This window comes from Artemia franciscana, chromosome 8, assembly GCF_032884065.1.
Source record: "Artemia franciscana chromosome 8, ASM3288406v1, whole genome shotgun sequence".
In the NCBI taxonomy this organism is placed as follows: Eukaryota; Metazoa; Arthropoda; class Branchiopoda; order Anostraca; family Artemiidae; genus Artemia; species Artemia franciscana.
The window spans coordinates 25,047,336-25,065,912 of NC_088870.1; the positions used below are offsets into that span (position 1 = coordinate 25,047,336).

Genomic DNA, 18,577 nt, shown 5'->3' on the forward strand with positions numbered 1-18,577 from the left:
CAAAAGTTCCACGTAAATTAAGAATAGTTGGTTCATATTTAGAAATAAATTTTGTTGTCATGTTTCAACAGTGACAAAGTTTTATTTTTCTCATATACGTGATAGAGTCTGAGGATGGACCCTCCTCTATTGTTCAGAATACTTCTGAAAAACCTATAAAAGGGTCTAAGCTGCCTCTAAACTTTAGCTTTTTTAGGCAGTTGAACCACCTTGCTTGGCGGGGACTATTTTTCCTAATTTAATTGTCTTAAATCTTCAGTGTCTTGGTTCAGCCATGGTTAATAATGATGACACAAGATTAATAATATAGATAGCTTAAATTTGGTAGAAATTGATTCATTGCTGGCTTCAGAACATTTACCCGGATCTAACGAGATTTATTTAATATACTAAACGAAACAACAGCTCCCTTTTAACGGCCATCCCGAGAAGCAAAAAATTTGTCCGCCAGGGAGTGACAGAAATACACTAAAACAAACCCAGACAACCTATGATGCGTCCTAGGAAGCATAGAAAACATCAATCGGGCTAGAACAAAGAATGGGTTACTAGTCTCCGCAAAGGACCAAGAATAGTAATCATGGACTGGAGATTTCAGATTTGCTACCCTATGAAAATATGTTACATATAGTCAACAATTTTATTGCAAAAGCTTAAAAACAAAAACTGATCTTAGATCTAAAACATACAAACTCTTTAACATCGTTAAAGCAAGGGTGTCCACAGATATTTATTGGATATGGGGTGAAGTATGCAAGAAATCATCTTGGGGAAAGGCTAACGTTAAGTTGTTTTAAGGCCTAGGTGCCCTTGCATTAAAACAAACTGGGTTGTACATATTTCTCAGAATAAAAGTTCAAAGTTTCTAGGAAAAATTCTACTTAACCAATGAAGATGTGACATACTTCCTCAAGATATGAATAAAAAAGTAGTTGGAACAGGTTTTCTTGAAACTGGTTTTAAGTCAATAAAAACAAAACATTTTTGACAATAAAATAAGAGTGCGCTACTGTAAAGGATTTTGGACTTATCTAAGGATAGCGAAAAGGAAAAGAACTTGATGGAAAATGCTTAGAAAGAAGTTGAAAATACAAATAATGGACATCCCGTATTATTTTAAGCATAGATATAACCATATGTTAAGTAGTCCAGCAGTAAAATTTAATGTGAACTGTCGCCATTGCTGGTCAGATTGACTAAACATTATTATAGTCAGGATGCCGGCAGAACGAGGGACCGAGAGGTGGTCTATCTTGAAAACAAAGATACATTTAAAAAAATGTATAACAGTAGTAAAATGAAAAAGAATTTAACTTAAGTCTTAGTAAAACAAAGCTCCGGGTATCATTTACTCCTCCCCTCGGGAACTCCCTGCGGCGCTCATGATTGAAGCCAACAGGTGGAAATGTTACTCAAGAGTCAAAATGGCAATACATCTTATCTATGTGAGAAAATAGTTTCTTGGGTGTTAAAAAATATTTTTCAGCAGCCTCACATGTTTTTTGTATCTATGATCTTCACTATCCACTTTAATTGCACGAACAAAACAAATTTATTCTCGACGTTTCTTTTTTTCACGTTCATCTCGATCTTCGGCACCACGCTTTTTGTCACTTACATGTCTTACTTCAGTTAAGAAACGGTCCAAACCGAAAATGTCCTCTTCAACAACATTTTCAAATTGAACAGGGCCACTGCGCACAGCTGCAGTATCTGCACCTCTGAAACCCTTTTCAGGAATAAATCTAAAACGAAGAAAAATACATCAGCTAGGAAAAAAATAATGTATAGAAAACAAGACCTACTCAGTTTAAAGACTATATATTCAGTGTTAGGGCCAGACTAGACCCAAACACGATTCCAGAGCCAAAACGTTATTGGTTGGCATTGACTCGAACTCAGTCACTAACTTTCGGTACTGTTGAATCTGGTCAGTGATACGGCTTGACATCCATACACCTGGATATTGTCTAATTACTAAAGCTACCAGAAGCACACAATCATCAATATCTGATTTTATAGCAAAGATTGAGGAAACAAATTGCTTTCATCTCTGAGTTCTCTGAGACAAATACCTGGCTTTTCAGTATTGTAATACATGTCAAATTAATTCTTTAGCCGAAAAACTTGTAAATTTATCAACAAGTACAATAGATTACAACAACCTGGGTTTGATTTTCTAGAGCAAAAAACTTTCATTCTGCGTCTCAACCAATGAGAATGACATAGATTTAAGCCAAGTCAGGGGAAATTTTTCCTATCTTCTTATTTTTTCTCTTTTTGAAAAACAAAAACAAACCGTTTGGACGCTAAATTCATTAAGTCTAAAAATAAAAACTAATGTTGACAATTTAAACATAAGAGACACTGCTGATTTTAATCTTGACTCATCAATTTAATTTATTTTAATTGGAAACCCCTTTACGAAAAACAAGGGAAAGGACTGAGCATAAAAAAGGAGAAATTACATTGCAAAACAACGAGAACATTAACAAACTGTAGCCTAATACAAAAAGAAAAAATAAACCAAATACGAATTTTAAACCGAAGGTGACCTACATTTCCTTTTTATATTTTTCGCTAAGTTTTAGAACTGCGGTTCCTGGATCGCTTATTCTACATTTGTTAATAAATCTCGAATTGCATGCCTATGGTTATATGTAGAGCAGATATTTTGCGAAACAGCAGAAGGTGGAACGGATTTTTGCTTTATCAGACTAAGTGAAAATCTTCCGGAAAGCTATAACATACAAAATATGAGGCAGTGCGACAGCGTTGCAAAGACTGACGAGAAGTTACTCGGAAACAATCAAAGCATAAGAGGCAGATTTTCGGCGAGAAATGTGAACGATCAAAAGACTTCGAGCGTGACGAACAGGGAAGCCTAGGTATGAGAGACGATCAACAATGTTTATAACGGAGGTACCAAGGAATAAATCCTATAATTGGTAATCACCCTGGGAATTAAGAAGAACAATTTTAATATTTTAAACCACATTGGCCAGCCATAGTATAAAGAAAGAAACGATCAAAAATGGTGCTTTTAAGGCCAAAGGAAAACACTGAAAAAATACGCAAAGCGAATATTTCGAGAGGAAACCATCTCTCTTCATCAGCGCGAACAAAAAATATATTCAAGGGAATTACCAAAAAAAGACAAAGAAAAAGCCAAAAGCATACGCAGAAAGTCAATATGAAAAAAAACTAAAAATTAACAAAATTCAATAAAAGACAAAATTAGAAGAATTAAAACCAAATACCTAACAACCATACAGCGAGTTATTCACCAATATCCGCGATTTGCACAAAATCCAAAATTTGAACTGCCATCGACGGAACTGCCATGTTCGCTAGTATCCATGGATGGCAGTTCTATCCTTTGGATTTTGTGCAAATCGCGGATATTTTATGGTTGTAAGGTATTTGGTTTTGTTTTTTTCACACTGACTTCTCGCGTTTAGTTTTGGCTTTTTCTTCGTCTTTCTTGGCAACTTCCTTGAATATAATTTTTATTCGCGCTGAAGAAGAGACGCGGTTGTCCTCTCGAAATATTCACTTTGTCTTTTTTTTCAATATTTTCGTTTGGCCTTAAAAATCCATTTTTTATCTTTCTTTCTTTATATTAAGAACAACTTTAGGTTTTCTCTGAATTGAATTCTAAGTCGAGATTACGGAATCCATCAGATTAGAGGAAAGATATTTCTGAGATACGCTCAGTAGTACGATTTAGGTTGAGGAGGTCATCGGTATAAGAAAACCGATATGTTGACACTTTAAAGAGTACAAAATGAAGGACATTTTCCCAGTGCATCCGAAACGCAATTGTTAAACAGGGTAGGAACAGCCTTGCTCTTTTAAGAACATGAATATGTCTCTCATAGGTAACAAGAGTTCTATTGCCCGTATGGGGAATCTTGAAACAAATATTGAGTTTAGAGTGCATATTTCTTAATATTGGCAGTACTGAGCCCTTTTTTTCGCAGCTTAAGCAATGGCAATAAAGGAATTGAAGGTGTCCAACGTGAGTAAAAAAGGAATTGAAAGTGTGCATGCCCGGTCGAGACCAAATGAGAACCAGCAGCAGTGGCATCGGTCAATGTATTAGCCACTGCTGACAAAGCGTCTATACTCCATTCTAGGTCAATCACCTTTGTTGATGGATTGAAGATTGAATATATGGATGAGATCTCTGTGTTAGAAAGCCTTAGTAGAAGTCCCAGCAAAACTTTTGCACATCATTAATAAATGCTTCGTATTTTTTTACGCTCAGTGAGGGACAACATTTCACACAAGGCATGCACCAGTTTATTGGAGAGACGACGGCATTAAAGAGTTTTGGATAATAGTTACCATTTGTCAAATGGAAATTACTAACACTCCTCTGTTTTTCAATACGATCAAAAAATTGGAAAAAGCTTAAATTCCATAACATCTAGGGTATTACACTAAATAAAATTTATGTTTACCTGCTAGTTCTGGCCAAATTTTCAAGTTCGTCACCATATTCCTTCTCAATATTCTTCGAAGGTCTGTAAATATGCTGGGCGATATCTGCCCCAGCCCGCCAAGGTTCACTATACACAGCATTGACATCATCATCAGCAAATCCAGAGCTCAAACCCTGTGACTGATTTAACAAACGCTGGTCAAACATAGTTTCACTAGTTACCACAGTTTTGGCTGGAAGACCAAGGGCTACCACTTCTGATATATCTCGCTCCCTTTCTCTGCCAACACGTGCTCTGTAATGTAAGAAAATATAAATGAATCAATTGATCAAAAAACAACCACAAAACAAAGAAAATACCAAATATATTTAAATTTACTTTACTTCAAACTTTAGTCGTGCAGATTGAAGCTATACCACTGACTTTTTTTTCGTCTATTTGTTTTTAAATTCATGTATTCACCAAGTCGTATATAAAACCATTACAGTAACGATTCTTTCGTCTTTTTATAGATGATTTTTATCTTACCTTGGAAGTGATTATTGTAAGTATGTACATTCCACTGTGTTATTTTATAACAAGATTTAAGGACCGAAGACTTACCCAAGAATATGCCTATGACGGGAAAAAGATTTAACTTCGGAAGCAACTTTGAAAACTATGTCTAATACTAAATTACTCAGAGGTTGGTTTAACTCTAAATACCTTTCGTCTCTAACTACGGCCTTGAGCCAGCCTAACCAAGGTTTTCAATAACGAATTATGTTACTTAAGTTAGAACCAATATGTATCAAGTTTACATAAAGTTGATACAGCCAAATTCATTTCTTATTAACATATCATGATTTCCCCTCCAGCACTTTTATAGTTTAACTCACATATTTTGATCCTTCCAAAATTAATGAATTGAAGCAAGGCAAAAGTAGTTTTTTGACGATGCACATAATTCGAAACAATGATAAAAATGAGGCTGGTAAAAAATTCTGAAAACCACAATATTGAAAATTGGTAAGAGTAACCTATCTTAAAACTATTTGATATGAAAGTGTTAACCATTCAAACTAATTGTATGTTGGAAGTTATTTTATTTATTTTCATCGACTTTTTATGAAAACTTAATTTTGATTTGCTTCTCATAACAACAGAAATAGATGGGCTCTCGAATTGTTTTATTTCATTTGTCGACTTCTAGCGTCTCGTATTATTGTTTATTTTGTTGTGTTTTTTTTTTTCATTTTTTATTTTGTCTTCCCATATTTTATTTGCTTTTTTTGGTGGTGCTGAGATAGGCCCTTTGATGTTATAATTCACTGGTATTCAAAATTCATCGTTTTTATTATTGTTTTCAACTAAAGTATGACAAACCAAGAAGACATAAGTAAATTCTATAGAAAAAAACAACATCGGTGAACAATAGTAATAACTGCCCGTAAGTAAGAGGCCATTAAATTTAAGCATCTCAACGTCGATTAGAGGCATTACAGCTCTTCGTGATACCTCAAAAATAGGAAAATTATATTCTTGCAATATATTCATCACCAATTCAAATATAAAAATCTAATGCATATCAACAATAATTACACTGCATCTACAAAGACAACACAATCGTATACAAATATGCAAAACACGGAGCGCCATAGTAAATTTTAACGACTACGCGTCTCAATAGCCGTCGTCAGGTTAGGACTTCTTCAAATTAGAGCTCCCAGTATGCTTAGAAGCAATCTACTCAAATCTTTTCTCAATTTTACATATAAAACCTCAAATTCTTCAAGAAAGTGACCCTCTGTTTCCCACTTTTGGAGTTTTTTATCCTTTTTTGAGGTTTATCCAGTTTTTTTATGGTACTGAAGACAAAAAGATACTTCTACTGCTTTACCCATTGGTTTAAAAAAATAATTCTTGGCCTTGTATTTTAGTCTAGGAGGAGCCGTTTATATATATATATATATATATATATATATATATATATATATATATATATATATATATATATATATATATATATATATATATCAAAAAATAAGTTGTCTGTGGATCTGTGGATCGTGGATCAGGTGACGTCATGTTTCGGCTGACGTCATGAAATTAGTTGCCATCATTTTTGCTTTGAAGGTGACGTCATTCAAGTTATATAAGACATATGTTCGCGTAGAATTCTATTAATGTTTAAGTTTACAATGACTGATGAAGATGCTCAAAGAGTCTATGCCAAAAAACTTGCTGCTGATAGAGAAAGTCAGAAAAGAAAGCGTGCCGAGGAACTACCAGAGCAACGCGAAAGCAGACTTGCTGCTAAAAGAGAAAGTGAAAAAAGAAGGCGTGCCGAGGAAAAAAGAAGGCGTGCCGAGGAATCAAAAGACCAGCTGGGAAACAGGCTTGAGGCTGATAGAGAAAGAAAGAACAGAAAGCATGCCGAGGAACTACCAGAGCAACGCAGAAGCAGACTTGCTGCTAAAAGAGAAAGTGAAAAAAGAAGGCGTGCCGAGGAATCAAAAGACCAGCAGGGAAACAGGCTTGCTGCTGATAGAGAAAGAAAGAACAGAAAGCATGCCGAGGAACTACCACAGCAACGCAGAAGCAGACTTGCTGCTAAAAGAGAAAGTGAAAAAAGAAGGCGTGCCGAGGAATCAAAAGACCAGCAGGGAAACAGGCTTGCTGCTGATAGAGAAAGTAAGAAAAGAAAGCGTGCCGAGGAATCAGAGCAATCTGAAAGTTATCGCCTGGCGCCTCAGGAAAAGTTAAACTTCCTCTATTGGCTGCACCACCAGAGCCATTGAAGACTTTCCTTACTGGAACTACGTCAGAATCTAAGCGTTTTTTGTCAAAAATCAGACAATACAACTCATGTTTCCAAATGACGTCGTTTGGAGCCCAAATCGAAAATCCAGATCAATTTATGTCTACTTTCAAAATAAAAGGGCAAATTTATCATAAAGCAGGGTCCCTTCTACCATTCTCAGGCGAGAATCATAAATTTTTACAATTTCAAGGGCAATCACTAGAAAAATGCGGTATAGATCTTAATACAGATTGCTTTACCAATGTACAATTGTATGTTGCATCTTTGAGGGTCGGTAAACCTGACAATCTATTTATACGCACAGACAATGGGACAGCGAAGACTGTTGTATATTCACAAGTTTTATGTAGTTAATTTGTATTGTATCTATCTATCTATCTATCTATATAAAAACGAGTTGTGTGTATGCATGTTTGTTTGTTTGTAAAAAGAGCGTTTGCATATGACGTCATTATTAGTACATACGGCTTTGTATATGGACAGACAATGGGAAAGCCAAGAATGTTGTATATTCGCAATTTTTACGTAGTTTGAAACACATATATAAATCTATCTATATTCACAGGTGGGACACAGGGACACAACTACAATGGCGCGTAACTAATATGGCGCGTAACTAATATGGCGCGTAACGACTTACGCGCGCGGGGGGGCTTGGGGGGGGGGGGGGCGCGAAGCGCCCCACCAACTAGGTGTTGGTGGCGCCCCACCAACAGCTAGTATATATATATATATATATATATATATATATATATATATATATACATATATATATATATATATATATATATATATATATTTACGTTTTTGAATATTAAAAATTTATTTAAGAATAAAATGAGTCAAAAATCAAAAAAAAAAATTCGATTAATTATTCCACAGTATCTATCATTCCTATAGCATATGCTCTGCTTATTAAGATTTAATAAGCATGACAACAAATTATAATGTTTCCAATAATAACAAGCAGTTTAGTTAGTTTCGGTTTAGTTTCAAGGCCATACAAGAAAATATGAAACGCATAAAGAAAATTACGAAATTTTTGGTTATGTAACGGCTAAAAGATTTATAAATAGGACTTTGCATAAGTGACATAGTCCCTCTCCCTCACATCGGAACTAAAATCGCGGGTATTGCTCTAGTCAGTCTAAACTTGTTTTCCACCTTCTCTTTCTCACCTCCTCAGGGGGTGGTGAGGGAATCATAATAATAGTTGCACCTTCTTAGTTCTTTAGAGTGTATAGAAAACGTTTAATTACTTAGATAAGTTTTGAATCTATTTCAGTGCACTTGCTATCTCACGTTAAATTTTGAATTCAAGCATTTTGTCATTAGATGAAAAGGAACAAATCGCTACTAATACATAAAGACTCAGCAGAATAGCTTACAGAATCTAAAAAGGACTTACTTGGCTTTATCACCGCCAGCACGGGCAAGATTTCTGTCTCTTGCTCGCTCTCTTTGTCTTTCCTCACGGATTTTGTTGCGTTCTTCTTCGGCTTCATCTATAAATAACAGATAACAGTAAGAAGAGCTAACAATCAATAAGACGGTAACAAATAAAGTATTGCAATTTATTATGAAGAGTAACCAGAGAAATATCCACTCAGATCCGTATTCAGGTGAAGGGTATTTGGCAAGATGGGGTTTAAAAGAGAAATCAGAAAACTCTACAAGAAATCTAAACATCCTAAAAATTTCAGAAAAACTTTCGCTGAAAAATTTCTGTTTTTAGTCGCTCCTCAATAAACTGTTCAACACTATTTGTAATCAATCTTTCTATTTCCAAAATAAATTTCCATGCTGGGTTTCTATCAAAATCTATAGCCTTTAAAAAGCATTTAATTTAATTTTCCAAAGACATACAACAGGTCTATTGTAAATCAAACGAACTCACTGGAGCAAATAAATAGCCCGATTTGTGGACTAAAGCAGCAAATACCAGTATCATTTAATATTAATGTTTACAAATGAATCACTCAGGATCCAAATTTATAAGGTCCGTTTTTACACCTTTTATTAGGTTTTAAAATCAAAGGCGTTGACTCTTTCTTTTGTTTGTAACGATACTAAAAACCAAGAAAAATGACGAAGATTCGGCTAATCAGACTAATTTCTTGTACAACTGTAGACGACTGTATCGCATTCTCGACGACGCTCACAAGAAGGTTCCAATTTAAGTGGGGGGTCACTTGAAATGAACTTGAATAGGGAGAATATATCCACTAAATATCGAGGAACTAGAAATCCTACTTAATAAAACCGTATCTTAAAAGATTTATATTATGAGAGGGATTTGTATTCCAGACTCTGATCCAACAATTTCAACAGATATATATATATATATATATATATATATATATATATATATATATATATATATATATATATATATATATATATATATATATATATATATATATATATATATATATATGTATATGTATATATAATTAGTTGATTAGTTGGAGATGACACAACAGAAAAAAATTTAACCCCCTGTTTATCTTACAACCTCTTTTTAGTATCAAAACAGCATATTAACAAATTAAAAGAAGAAAAGAAGGGGATGGGTAAACTTACCAACGGCAGCAGCAGCGGGAGCCGGTCGCAAGCCAGCTCTTGACTCTCGCACTTTTTGAGCTAGCATTCTCAACTCTTCTTCCTTTCGCTCCTTTTCCTTTTGTGCCAATTTCTTCTCGTGTTGGGCACGCATCTCAATAGCTTCACGCGCCTAGAATTAAAAACTCAATAGAAAAGCTGCACTAAATTTTATATAACAACTCTTTAATTTTCAGCAAGACTTGACTTATAACAAGTTCAATACAGTAAAAACGAATATGATACAAAATACCCAAAGTAGCCTGTTCGACATAATTTGCATCAATTAATCTTGTATTTATTCTACGCGAGTCTCTATTTTTGATTTTTCAAGATATAAATGCCCTTCAACTGCTGCTTTGGACTGTTAAAATCCCTTGCAAAAAAAAGTCAATCTTTAGGACAATACTAGCAACGACCAATATTGATCAGCAACGACAAACATAAAACCCGAAGTTTAATAAAATGAAAAAAAAATGAATATATAATATTAATGAAGTTTAGCATACTGATTGCAAGCAATATATGACCTTTGTATTTGTTTTTTATATTTTTTTATAGGCCTATACAAAGACCCGAATAAACACAACTACTCTGAATGCAGCTTCTCTATGAAAGCTACTCATCAATTGGTGTAGTTAAGTAATAGGTTCTGATTCCACGTTCTGAACAGATTATAAAGGGTGCATTTTAAGCGACAAAGCAATATACCACAGAATATATAAATGCAATTCAATTGTATATAAAAATGCAACAATACAATGTGCAATAACTTAGATTCTCTTGTAATAAGTGTACTTCTCACTAAAGCAGCCTATAGACATGATCAGAATAGCGACAACACAACTAAGCTTGTAATTGGGCTAACCGTGCTAAGTAGCAACGCAAAAAACTCAGCTCATTTTTACTACTCTAACATAAACAATAAATGATTCATTGCCAAATGCAAAAAAAAACTTTAGCTCATTTTGCACCAGGCTACCTTGCATCGCTTGCTCGTGACGTCTACCATAAAGTAATTGGAGCTCAAGACCCCTAAATCGACCAAAAGTGGCCAAATGAAGAAGCTCAGACAAAGTAGTAAATTAACTATGTTATCGGTTTAAACCCCGTATTTTAAGCAAATTACACAGGAAACTTTCTTAGAAGCAAGAAATAAACTCCACTGCTACCACAACATCCTTTACATTTGCTCCCCCCTCCCCATCACAACTGGCCAAAGATGGTCCAATGAAGCAATGGCAGGGATTGTTTTCGAGATTGGTCTTTCAATGGTCGAGACTGGCCATTCAATTGGTCTTCTACTGTATTGAAGAGCTCAAAGTTATCCCATCAAAATTGCAAAATTTCTAGCTCCAATAGTTTACAGTTGCATAAATTTTCTTGTTTAAATTTTACTTTGAACAGTTTAGCTGTAAATCAAGCGAAAGTACAGACATTTAACCGAGTTTCACCAGTCATCTTGTCAACCCTTTTCATATTCATTACAGAAACCTAATGGTAAAATCTATTTGTTCAAATAAAAACTTCCCTTCCTCCTGAACAAATGCCTGGGAAATATTTGTACTAAACGTTTTCCAGAAATTTGCTCTAGGGCATAAAATAAAAAACTTACCTTTCGATCGGATATAAATAAAGCTTCAGAGAGTTTAGCAAACTTTTCATTAACTTGCACGGTCTGTAGCCCACGTCCATCGGCAGCCAATCGTTTATCCAAAGGAATTGTATATCCCTAAAACAGAAAGTTGCCTAAATAAGGTGATTTGAGTAAAAATATTCAACTATGTAATCGACCAGTAAAGTGAATATGCAACCTAATTCTTCAACAGCAGGACCTCTTTTGAGCACATCGTAGCTGTAGTGCCTAAAGACCCTTTTTATAAAATTTACACTGCTGAGACAACTGTCAAGGGCTATTTGCTAAGTAGTTATCAAGGAAACACCTGGACGAGGAGGATGAAAGTATCCATTGCATTACTTGTCTTCCCTTAAAGAAAAATTAAGGGATTGGTTTTGGCAATCATTCCAAGTGTGGCAATGTCAGATAAAAGTTTTAGGCTTTGAAAATGGCAATATTTTAGATAAATGTCCATATAATTTTTTTTATCTAATACTAAATCGTTAAATAGTAATGCCATTTCTTCATCAGTGACAATACATTTCACGATCAGGTTTACTATCATTCCTTATTGAAATGAACTAAGAAAAAAACAAGTTTTTTTTTAACAAAATCAAAGAGTGAAGCTAGTCTTGAGCAAGAAATAACGGAAAATATAATGATCAATGAACTAAAAGTTAAAAGAAACATATATTAGACAATGAAAAATGAAACCAATAATTAACTTATAATGTACCAAAAAAATGTTTTTCCCAACGTATATTCTAGCTGCATTTTAGAATATGTTTAGAATTATACCTAATTCCTACTTTTTTTCATTTTTTTTCTATTGATATTACGCTTTAGTTGTTCAATTTCCTAGTGGTTAGAATCTTGCAGTGGTAACTTTGGGGGGAGGGGACTTTCTGGGCGAAGTTCTCTTCAGCAGAAACTGTACAGGAGGATTATTCTGCGAGGGAATTTGCCAAGGAGATTACCGACGGGATTACCCCTGTGAAGAAAAACAGATCTGGGAATTTCAATATCTTTCCGAATGATCCCTCTCCTAGCCCTATAGGATAATCGGTTCAAAATGATCACGCCAGGCAGTAAAAACAAGCATCTACGACCTTTTTTTTTTCTCGAAAAAATGCAATATTCTACATTGTTGTAAATAAAAGCTTGAAACCTCCACAGTAGCTTTATCTAATATGCTGAATCTACTGGTGTGATTTTTATTTATTAAGATTGTTTAATTTTTAGTGGTATTTCCTAATTTTCTGAAAATCAGGCAAATAATCTCATGCTCATAGCTTTTGATGGGTAACTGGATAATTGTATGTGTTTAGGGTAAGCATAAAATCCAATTCTTTCGATGTATTATCGTTATCAAAATTTCTTTTTTCAAAGATTTAGTTACTATTGGCAAGAGTCACCCCTTACGTACAGTGTGTCACCACAAGCAGTTTGATTCTAAATCACGTATTCTATATGCATTCGGAATATTAGAAGTATTTCCTAGAATCCATTCCTTTATTCAACCCCTTTTTCAAACTTGGTAAGCCTAATATACAAAGATGAATTCTTATTGTAGGATATATCCCAATTTCCCTCGTCCTTCTTACAAAGAAGATTTTTTCCGTTGTGCTTAGTCTTTCTATGGAAAAAAGAATTAATTAGAACACTACGATATCTAAACTGATACATCATAATGGCTTTGGAAAACATATGTATAAACGATTTCTTGTCTCATTCCTAGAAGCGCCCTGATGTTCTTCACCCCATCCGACCCCCCTAGGGATGAATGTAGAATCCAGTCTGCATGCTCAAATTATATTTTGCAATAGCGTGACTTTTTCTTCTTTATTATTTTACAGCACACGCTAATCGATTGACGAGGATAAAAAAAAGTGGCGATATTATAAAAAAAAATATATGAATTTTAATAAGAGACAATGTATTTACTCACGAGCAGGGGAGGAGGGTGGGGGTAAGTTCAGAAACCCATTTTATTACTGAGAGCATTAGTAATTTTAATACAGAAGATGACATTCTCAATTTTCAGTTTTGTTGTATACTTTATCTTTATTTTGAAATATACATAGAATTGTACATACTTTTTTTCATTTCTTTTATTGATATTAATTTTCATTTTAACTCTTTAATTGTACTCGTGGGTACAACCTTGCGGGGGGTAACTTCCAAGAGGGACACTTTCAGGGTATAATTTTCCTTAGGGGAAATTGTACAAGAGTGATATTTTAAAATGAAATTTGTCGGAGGGGAACGTCCACGGAGTAATGTTCGCCCGTCGACAAGATTATGCGATTCGCGAAAAAGCTTCAGCCTGGATATCTTGACAACCTGGATGCCTATATTTTAATAGTAGCAGCAAAAATAGCAAAAGTAGCAGAAAAAGCTGGTAACAATATTAGTGGCCCTGAGAGTTTCAGCTCAATACCGTAAGCCGTTGCCGGAATATTACCAAGACACTCCTATCATCCCTTTTGACCCCCTATTCATCTCAATACTTTTAGCCTTAGAAAAAGTTACACTAGATGTAGTAGTTGGATTAGTTTAGTAGTAGCAGTGGTAGAAGTATTAATAGTAGCATGCATATGTTGCCTCATGGTCAGTTGAACATCCCGCTCATGATACCCCGGAAATTTCATTTTGATATGGCAAGCTGTCCCAAAAATATTGCTGATGCACTTTTTTGACAATCAGTATGCACACAGTATTGTTTGATTTAGTTCAATTTTCCCATCAACATTTCCTCAGATATTCATTTCAACATCCTCAGACTTGGTAGTACTTGCTACAGAAGCAGAGGTTTTAGAGGTATTAGAAGTAGTGTGCAAATATTACCTTTTTGGTTAATTGATCATTTCCCGAAAGTTCCAGATTAATATACTCAATCATACCTGCGTTACACCCTTTCGATAACACGTATGAACATAGCATTTTTTGATTTGGTTCAACACTCCCTTCAACAGTCTCTTAAAGGTTCATCTGAATGGCCTTCGTCTGTTTCGAAAGTAATGGCCAAACATGCCCACCTTTCTCAATAAAATATACTATACGTAACAATGAATGAATTGACCAACTTACAGCCGTTGGGCTGAGAGCAGTGGGGGGGGGTGACATCCACAAAGACATTACTACTGGACCTTTTAACTATGCTGAGCAAAATGGCTATCTTCATTCGCTCAAGATTACTGGTGCAGAGGTCAGTCATTGCTGCGACGCATGTCTCAAGACGTAGGAAAATCAAGGTCTAAGCGGAAAAGTGACTAATATTTGCTCATTTTATCTTTTCCCCCATAAAGCAGTTGAAATACTTCTTTAAATAATTCAATGGCCCTCTTTAATAATTCCAGGTTTCCACTGCTCAGCGATTATCCTTCTATATGAGCGATAATGGCTGCTCATTATCCACGTCACCCAATACTCCAAATGAAGTTTTCCCAGGTTAGTTGGGCTTTTATGAAGCTAATCCAATAAGTCTACTTTTTTGTTTTACGATAAAAAGTACTTGATCGATTTTTAACTTCGTATTTTTATGAAGAAAGGTTTTAAAAATTACGATTCTACTGAAGATGATACTAAACTTACATCACTTGGGGCATTGAACAAAAATAATCGTTAAACACCAATTTAAGATTCATTACTAAAACATTCTTTAAAGCTTCCCTATTCTCAAATGCATAAGCGAACAAAGAATGCTCACGGTTTTTTCTGCTAGGTTACAGGTCAATGAATCTTAGGTAAAATGAATCTTAGTTTTGCTTTCTCAGAAGCCCTTTTTGTAGACACGATCGACATGGCTTCTGAACAAATAAAATTGATTTGCCTTCAAGCTTCCCAGTTAATGTCCTGATGGTACATTTTATACTCACTTTCTGATTTTTCCAGTTGGATATACAAGGTGGAATTCTCCATTCTTGTTGCTCTTTTACAGTTGTTTTCCTCGGAGGCGAGTGCATCACGGGTGCAGGAGGAGAGGGTGGTCCCCTTGGAATTTTCTGATTAATCCTGAAGAAGAAAATGCAACATTTCAATTCGATCGACAAATTAAATCGAGCAAAACAACGTTAGCGTGCAAAAAAAATAAATTATAGATTTCACAGTTAATATCTATTGCTAATCCCCTTACTCAAAATAAAAATAAATAAATGTGAAAATAAAAGAACTAATATGATTATTAAAAATATAACGAACATAGAACCCGCTAAAACAATCAATTATTTCGCCCTCTTTTTGATCATGTTGTGCATGGATGGTGGCCTTGATTTCGGAAATCGTGATAAAATCCCCAAATATTATCGTAGAATTAAATAAACTGAACTGATCTTGCTATGTTAAAATGACTCCATAACAGTCTAACATAGGGTATGAGAATTTGTATATGTTCGTCCAATAGCACCTTCATACATTTTTAGGTTTCTACTAAAAATTTTACTCGGTGGAGTTATCCTCGACAATTTTTATTTGACAGGTTGAATTTGCCTCGTAAATTCCATCTGTAAGGAGATATCCAACCCTTGAAATAGCGTATTATGTTTAAAGAAGTAAAAAAGAAAGTATACATGAACTAAAATAAAAAAGAGGAAAGCAATTAGGGTACAAGACAGCTAAAAATGCCTGCTGAAACATACAATATGAAAATAACAGGATAAGCTATTTAACTTTCAGAGTGCAAAATTTGCAATTTCACCAATTGTGACGCAACAAACAAAGTAGAGTATTTAGATCTCTATTCAATAAAACCCCGAAAAAACGTGTATTTATGCAGTATGTATTTAATATTGGTAACATATCGATAGGGAATCGCCTTCTCCTGGTCCACTGTTTACAAACTTTAGAGAATGAACATAATTAACAGTAAAACAAGAGTCTAGTGTTAAAATGAACCAAAGAGTAAAAAAACAAGTGTTCTTCAAGATACAGACCATAGATGGCAATTTACTTCAAAATAAATCCTTCACATTCAGTTCAAGTTGTGCAAGATAATTAACCGATAATAAAGTTAATTTAGCATTAAACATATAACAGCTTTGTTATAAACGCCAAGAACCATAAACAAAGCTAAGTGTACTCGATTCAGCATTGATACGAGATGAAATCAAATATGTTTATGCAAAAAAATTTTTATCTTTTTTAGTTAAGCTATCACTTGAAGTCTCTAAAACTGGATGATCAAATTTGTATGCAACGATTTGGAAGCAACACAACTACTTAATTGGCAATGTTACCACCAAACAGGTACTTGAAAAATAAGAGAATGATACATATTGCTTCACAGCCGTTGTTTTGTGTCAGTTTGTTTTTATTTACTAGTAATACATATGAAAGTTCAGGCGCAACAGTGACATTTAGAGTTTATAAATTTTTTGAAAGTTTTTTTTATTGGGGGGGGGGGGTAGTAACGAAAGCTGCCTTTCCTTAATACTTAAACAAAGTTGGGATAATATCTTTACTACGTTTTGTTGTAGTATCTTTTTTACAGATTTAATTTTTTCTGAAATATCCTAATCGGGCTTTGAATTTGTTTTTTAAAGTAAACAAAAACTCATAACTGTAACCAGCTGCATACGCAGAATTTTATCCTGGAGGGAAAATAGCTTCGGAAACTGGGAAATTATACAAAAAACCTGAAATTATACAAATTATATTATACAAAATAATTATACAAAAATATAACAAAATTATACAAAATAATACAAAATTATACAAAAATATTGGGGAGAAAATCTAAGGGATCATATTCTGGGGGTCATTTGTCTGAGCAACCCGTCCTATTCATCTGCTCCTGATTAATAATCAATCAGCAGAATGTAAACTTCTCATGTATTAGTTATTTTTATTTATTTGTACTTGCGTCATTTTACAGGTATAGGAATTATTCATTTTAAGTCTTGTTTAATTTTGTTGTTTGTCGTATCTGTTGACGGATGACAAATAACAAATAAGATTGTACAATCAACCCGATATTTTTGAATTTATTATTTCATCATTACTTTATCTACAACAGATGTACAAAGGTGAGCCTCTCGTAATAGGCTCCTAAGAAATCTTAAAACGTTTACAATTCTATAATGTTATTTCAGGGCTCTTACGTACTTTCCCACTAAAAAAAGTCGAAAAAGTGACTTGCGGCACGAGACAAGAGACCAAATAATGACCAAAATATTACCATTTTACAGGGTCAGAAGTAAATCTTCTCAAATTCTCGAAGACGTTATTGATCATTCTTAAATCTTTATTATATTTACTTTGTATATAAAGGTACAATGAATCACATAACAAAAAGAACCTTTGGTAGGCACAATATAAAAAAAAACCATTCAGATACATGTGTCGAACTGAACGGCGTCACCGAGCATGAGATCAGTTCTCCTTAGACTTCTTTTTCAGCAGCGATGTGATGAGAGTTTGCTTTCGTTTGGGAATGTTATAAAAAAAAATTCTGTAGCTGCAACGTCTTTGATATGACGGTTCAGTTCAGATCTTACTGCCCAAGAACTTTCCAGAATAGCCTGGCCAACACTGATTTCTTCCAGGTTATTACGGCCAATTAATGTTATAATTTTTTTTGTAGCTTGCAATGTCTTTGATATGACGGTTCAGTTGAGCTTTTACTGCCCAAGAACTTTCCAGGATAGCCTGGCCAACACTGATTTCTTCCAGATTATTGCGGTCAATTCCTTTTTTTCCAGCCTATCGTCTCCCTGCAGTTTTGACAATTTTTCCTTTACTTTTTCTAGTTCTTCTAGCAGATTAGCTTCTTCATGGTCTTCTCACTTCTTTCTCATAGCCCTCCTCTTCTCGCGCTCATGATGAGCTTCAAGATGGTTGAAGTAGCTGGATCGAGCTCCCCATGCAAGCTTTATCGGGTCATGTGTGATATTGAGCAATCTCAGAAAAATGCCTCCAAACATTTTCAACCTGTCAGCAAATTCCAGCTTTACATTGAACATTTTTTTCTCCCAACGCTGCTCTCTCTGTTGAGACATAATCTCTCCTGGTACTGAGAAACCCCTCAAAATTTGCATTTCCATGGGATACACAGAATGCTGCTATAACAACACCTGCAAGGTTTGGGTACTTAAGTTTCCCAAACGAATC

General features: G+C 34.6%; 1 protein-coding gene across 1 annotated transcript in view; it reads right to left on the reverse strand.

Annotated features, from left to right (window-relative positions):
* Window positions 1-626: 626 nt before the first annotated feature.
* Window positions 627-18,577, reverse strand: part of LOC136030196 (SNW domain-containing protein 1-like) — a 43,623-nt gene continuing 25,672 nt past the window's right edge. The window contains exons 6-11 of the mRNA XM_065708959.1: window positions 15,349-15,484; window positions 11,468-11,584; window positions 9,835-9,985; window positions 8,660-8,756; window positions 4,467-4,742; window positions 627-1,745 (exon numbers count right to left, since the gene is read on the reverse strand). Coding sequence (XP_065565031.1) covers window positions 1,553-1,745; window positions 4,467-4,742; window positions 8,660-8,756; window positions 9,835-9,985; window positions 11,468-11,584; window positions 15,349-15,484 — 970 coding nt within the window. The 3' untranslated portion in view covers window positions 627-1,552. The remainder of the gene's footprint in view (window positions 1,746-4,466; window positions 4,743-8,659; window positions 8,757-9,834; window positions 9,986-11,467; window positions 11,585-15,348; window positions 15,485-18,577) is intronic.